A 5,834-nucleotide genomic window follows, 5' to 3' on the forward strand; every position below is an offset into this window, starting at 1 on the left:
TTCACATCCAATCCGCAGAATCGGTAGATCTTAGCAATCCCCGGCGGCCTACGGTCATTTTTTTTGCTATGGGATAGTTTTGTGTGCGTGTGGGGAGGAGCAGCCATGGTGGGGTGGAGGAGGTGCGGTTGGGGAGGAGGTGATGGTGAGGAGGAGCAGTAGCTGTGTAGGAGGAGGTGCGGTTGGGGAGGAGGTGATGGTGAGGAGGAGCAGTAGCTGTGTAGGAGGAGGTGGTGAGGAGGTGCGGCTTGGGGGTTATCCGGTGTTGAACCTCCGGTCGTCGAGGGGGCGGCGGTGGTGTTGTCGTTGTCCGGTGGTGCAAGTACTCCGCGAGCTGGACGGTGCTGCTTAGTTGAAGAGAGGAGCAAGAAGGCAGGGACACACGCGTCGAAGGTATAACAATGTCCTCACAAATTTTCTTTAAGTTGTACAGTTTAGTTAGTTTAGATAAGTCATATATGCGAAATATAGTGTTAAATTGTCTGTCGTGGCATTTGAGCGGATAGTTAGTGCAGTGGGTAATAATTTTATTCATTCTTATTAATGAGAAGATGGCAATGTCTGGCAGGTAAAAATGTCTGAATCAGTAAGTTTGACTGTTTACTACGGCCCTGGTAATGTTCGATATAATGAGTTGGGGTTGATCTTAGCGAGTTTAAAAATGGCATCATGACACTTTCAGACTCGGACAGATTGGACATTAGACAGTTGAAGTACTAGTTAACTACTAGTTTTGAGCTGAATCCTGAAGTATGTTATGTCAGTATTCATGCATTGTGGACCAAATCCTGTAAAAATGTCAAGTGGGAGTTGATGCCAATAGATAGGAGTCAACATTGGTTGACCCTGTTAAGTCATTGCCGAGACCGAAGAATCCACCCATGTGCCATAGTGCAGCCTGTGCCGAAGGAGGAGAATACCGTACAATTGCACGTGGAGTATGAACCCGGCCAGGGGAGTCAAGTGGCTAACGAGATAGGTTTATCCGGGTCACAGCCTCCGGATGTGGATGCTAGCCAACACGAGAAAGAGTCAGACTACGTGCCACACAACATTTGTGGTCAAGATACCGGGCATAGTAGTCAGTCGAAGAGCGCAGCCATGCAACTTTGGCCAACCGTTCACGCGAAAAGTTGGGGCTCAAGGACTCTTTGGCCTACGGTTGACCAAAGAGTACTCTTCGGCCTACAGGAGTCTGAAGAGTCCTTTTCGGCCTAGTTGGGGCACTCTTCGGCCAACACGAGGCTGAAGAGCCTTCTTCGGGCAACAGCAGGCCGAAGAGCCACTCTTCGGCCAACCGGAGGCCGACGGGGTGCTAGTTTTGACTTTCTTGCATAAGCACATATAGATTCCGAATTTGCTACAAAAATTATCATAGTTTTGAAAAAAAATCCATCGAAGAGGGGCACCGCTATTTCTGGCTTTTTTTTAGGAAAACTATTTCTGGCTTTAAGCAAGCACAGGGGGCAGCCTCGCGTCGGGAGGAGCCCAAATGGGCCGGCCCACACCCGACCGAGGCCACAGCCTGTTTTTCTGCTTTTTTACGTTTTCTGGTTTCGTTTTTGTTTTACTTTGTACTTTTGTTTATACTTTAAAGTATTTTAAATATATATATTACCAAAAACTCTGCAAAAAATATTTGGAAAATGTTGAATAAGTATTTGAAAAATGTCGAACAAGTATTTGGAAAATTTTAATGTAGCATTCAGAGAAATGTTGATCAATGATTCAAAACATGTTGAACAAGTATTTGAAAAATGTTGATCAAACATTCAAAAAATATTGAACAAGTATTTGAAAAATGTTAATCAAGTATTTGAAGAAATGTTGAACAAGTATTTGAAAAATATTAATCAAGCGTTCGAAAAAAAATTGAACATGTATTTGAAAAATGTTGAACAAGGAATTTTAAAAATGTTAATCAAACATTCAAAAAATGTTGAACAAGTATTTGAAAATTTTAAAAAGTTATTTGAAAACATGTTGATCATCCATATAAAAATGTTAAATAAGTGATTGATAAATGGTGAACAAGTATTTGAGAAGTTTAGAACAAGTATTTGGAAAAATGTTTATCATGTATATAAGAATGTAGAATGAAAAACAAAAAGAAACAAAGAAAAATAAAAAATTTAGAAGAAAAAAAGAAACCCAAAAAGAATGGAGAAGAAAAAATAAAATAAAAGACAAAGAAACAAAATGAAAAAAAACGTTGAAAACCAAGAAAGAAAGAAAATCGAAGAAAAAAAGGAAAATGTGTAAAAGCCGGCTCTTTCCCTTCTAATAGGTCATGCCTTATCTACTGTACATGATCTTGAGCTCAGTACAGTTGTTAGCCGCCGGGCAACGAGGAGATCGCATGATCGATCCCTCACGCGCTCACTGGTTTTTAACTCGCCTTTTTGAAAATATGCGCTAGTGGGTTGCCCCATACTGTAGGGCTCGACGCGAGATTTAATCTGTAGCATTGCTTAATGAGATAAATAGCTGCCGCGATCGAAGAGCCGAACTGCTGTGTACAGCATACCGTATAAAGTGGGCCTTGCAATGTGGGCCAGCATTAGGCCTATAGCCGAAAGATCATCTCTGCTTTTTTTTTGTTGGGGGGGTGTCTAAATATACTAATTAAGGGGTACCCCTTGTCAAGCTCACTCCCATCTCTACTTTCGGCCAATAGGTCACTGCATGTATGCCACTTGTCACACCTTATGAGTTTCTCTTTTTTCTATATTTGTTTATTTGAAATGTTTTATTTTTTAAACCGTATGTCCAAATCGCAAATCATTTTCACCGCTGAGTTCTCGCATCGGGGTCTTAAAAATTAGATCTATGTTAATAGATTTTGATGAACGTTTTTTACAACAACAAAAAAACCAGGAAAAAAACCTAGCCAAAAGCATGGTTTATTCACATTTTTTCCTTTTCCTCGCGAAAACAAATATGCGCCCCCACGCGAAGCAAATATGTGTCACTCGCGGGAAAAAAATGTGTTTTCTCTTTTTTGAGGCACGGTTGTGCCTCTCACGGGAGCAAATCTGAGCCTCTGGCAGAAGAAGAAAAAATCGTGTTTTTTCTATCAGTTTTCCTAAACACGTCTAGGTGTGCCATAAGTATTGCACATCTAAATCTTATTTCACTGATCTGTGTGGATATTCTTTTTCCTTTTTCTTTTCCCCTTTATGCTTGATTCACTCACTTAGATGTGCAATAACTAAAGTACATCTAGATGTGCCCTAGACACACCCTTTTTCTATTTTTGAGACGCAGAGTTGTGCCTCTCGCGAAACAAAACATATGCCTCCGTGAGAAGCAAATATGTGCCTCTCACAGAAGAAAAAAATATTTTCCATTTCTTTTCAAGAGCCACCGTTGTGGCTCTCCTGGAAGCAAACATGTGCCACCACAAGAAGCAAACATGTTGCTCTTACGAAAAAATTATGCGTTTTTTCACGCAAAAAAAATATATCTTTTTATCTAAAACACCTTGGGGAAATCGGGCAAAAACCAAAAAAACTATCCAAAACCAGAAGAGAGAATTCCTTATTTGGCCCTCTCTTAAAATTTGGTTCCCTTTTTGGCCCTAGAAAGAAAATCTTCCTTTTTTGACACTCAAACTTAATTTTGTTCCCTTTGTGACATTTCCGTTAGTTTTGACAACTAACACCGTTAAATACGACATGAAAAGTCCATTTTACCCTTGATGTATTTTGTGACCAAAATTGTGAACTGGAAGTCAAAAGCAATGGCAATATGAACTGGCCGAATGAAACAAAATCTGCTATTTAGCATATCCACGTAACAATTTTTAATTCAAATCACATCTTCAATTTAAATTGAAAATTTGGATAAAGCCACCCTTGTATTTTGATGCCATATCCCCTATACAATTCACATATGCACAAATTATCACATATTTGGAGCAGCTTCACATATATGCGAACAAAAGAATCACACATACTTGGCCCAGGTACACATATATGCAAACAATCCATATATTTGGTCCTCCACACACATAAATGTGACATGCAATAGTCCAGGTCCACAAAAGGTTACATATAGTACGTAGAAGTGCCCAGGTCATATAAACAGCTCAAAAGTTTCCAAATGAAACATGATACGGAAAGTAATCACATCAGAATCACAAACTAAGTCTTCGTTTGCTTCGTGTGTTCACAGCAACATGTGTTTTCTTGTTGGCGACATCATGTTCACCACAAATGGGTTGCGTTCTTGATCTAGACATACACATACATCACATATAGTAGCCCAGGTTAAAAATAGAACAATGCATAACATAACATTAGAACTAAATTTCGTAACTACCATAGGCTACCTTTTTGCTCCTCCTGGTCCAAGATTTACCACCTTTCCCTTTTTCCTTATTTGTTTCTCCAAGATTTGGCTATTGTGACAAGAATGTGATTAGAATACAAAATCAAGCTTTCATTTAATTATGAGCATGAGTTTAAAATTGCTTACCTTGGCGGAAAACACATGGCTGATGGAGCATCATCCTCACAAGGCACAATTGATGATTGAGCTGATTTGGTGGTCTTTGTCCTCTTCTTTGGTGGTCCTCTACACGAAACAAAAAAGTGGTTAACATGTATGGTTTTTACAAAAAAGAATGCATGTGAAGCAAGTTATGCAATTAAATTTATTACCTCACAGCTAAAATAGCAGCAATGTCATCTGGGTTACCCTTCTTGAATTTGTGCCAATGATGCCCATAGTCCTTACAAATAGGGCATAAGTGTTGGCCGCTTTTTCTTTTTTTTCTCACCGCAACCTTTATACCTCTCAGTTTTAGGCCTACCCACTGTGGCTTTTAGCAGTGTGGAAACATGAAGAATCCATGGCCTACCAGCAATGTCAGTCGGAATCAATAACCTTATCATAACAAAAGCATTTGATATCCTTCCTAGCTTTTTGGGGGTTGCCAAGCAATTTGATTTTCAGTAAAGAAGTTGAGTTTGGATCCATCCTGTGAAAGCAAAAGACCCATCTCTAAGTACACTGATGCGTCTTCAATCCATCTCTAAGTACACTGTTTTATATGAATAGAGGTGAAGCAAATACTCAAATCTAGAGAAGAGAGGCACTTACCCTTCTAGCCATGCCGGAGTACTTGCATCTGTGGCCGTCGCACCTTGACCGCCCTCCACCTCCCCGCCATGGCCGCCCTCCGGCGCCGCACCTTGACCGCCCTCCACCTCCCCGCCATGGCCGCCCTCCGACGCCGCACCTTGCCTGTCCTCCACCTCCCCGCCATGGCCGCCCTCCGGCGCCGCGCCTTGACCGTCTTGCTTCATCCCGCCATGGCCGCCCTTTGCCTGCCCGCCATGGTCGCCCGAGGACGAGGCCGGTGCAGCGCCGTGGCCTTCCTCCACCTCGCCGTCCATCCCTCCACCCGTAGCAGCGTCGGCCACGCCCTCCTCCATCCGCTCTTCCAGCCTCGCGCCGCCGCTGTGATGGTTAGGGATCGACCGCCGCCGCTGTGTAGGGTTAGGGATCGAGCAGAAGGGGAATCGGGAGAAGAAGGGCTCGCGACGGTTCGGTGTGCGGGATTTTGTTTTTCTGTTTTTTCTTTCAGCGTCCTACAACAGGGGCAAAAATGACATTTCAAGTTGCGGTTGATGGTGTTATCAGCAAAAACTAACGGAAGCGTCAAGGAAGGAAGAAAATGAAGTTGTTGTGTCAAAAAAGGAAAAATAAAATTTTTAGGGCCAAAAAAGGAACCAGATTTTAATAAAGGGCCAAATAAGGAATTCTCTCAAACCAGAAAACATGTACGGAAAATAATCCAAGGGGGCGCCCAGTGTGACACATGGCGG

The 5,834-nt window shown here is 42.0% G+C and overlaps 1 protein-coding gene across 2 annotated transcripts; it reads right to left on the minus strand.

The window, feature by feature from the left end:
* Positions 1-3,976: 3,976 nt before the first annotated feature.
* LOC109756031 (uncharacterized) lies at positions 3,977-5,563 on the minus strand. Of its 2 annotated transcripts, none has more exons than XM_073504784.1 (5): positions 5,107-5,563; positions 4,665-4,860; positions 4,480-4,578; positions 4,334-4,402; positions 3,977-4,235 (listed from the first exon to the last, which is right to left on the minus strand). In XM_073504784.1, exons 1-2 carry the CDS (start codon positions 5,439-5,441, stop codon positions 4,737-4,739), a joined length of 459 nt encoding a protein of 152 aa, XP_073360885.1. In that variant the 5' UTR covers positions 5,442-5,563; the 3' UTR covers positions 3,977-4,235; positions 4,334-4,402; positions 4,480-4,578; positions 4,665-4,736. The 2 variants fall into 2 exon arrangements, with proteins under 2 accessions (XP_073360885.1, XP_073360886.1); XM_073504785.1 differs by having other exon boundaries at positions 4,665-4,984.
* Positions 5,564-5,834: the final 271 nt, after the last annotated feature.

The sequence above is a fragment of the Aegilops tauschii genome, chromosome 7 (assembly GCF_002575655.3).
Source record: "Aegilops tauschii subsp. strangulata cultivar AL8/78 chromosome 7, Aet v6.0, whole genome shotgun sequence".
Lineage (NCBI taxonomy): Eukaryota > Viridiplantae > Streptophyta > Magnoliopsida > Poales > Poaceae > Aegilops > Aegilops tauschii.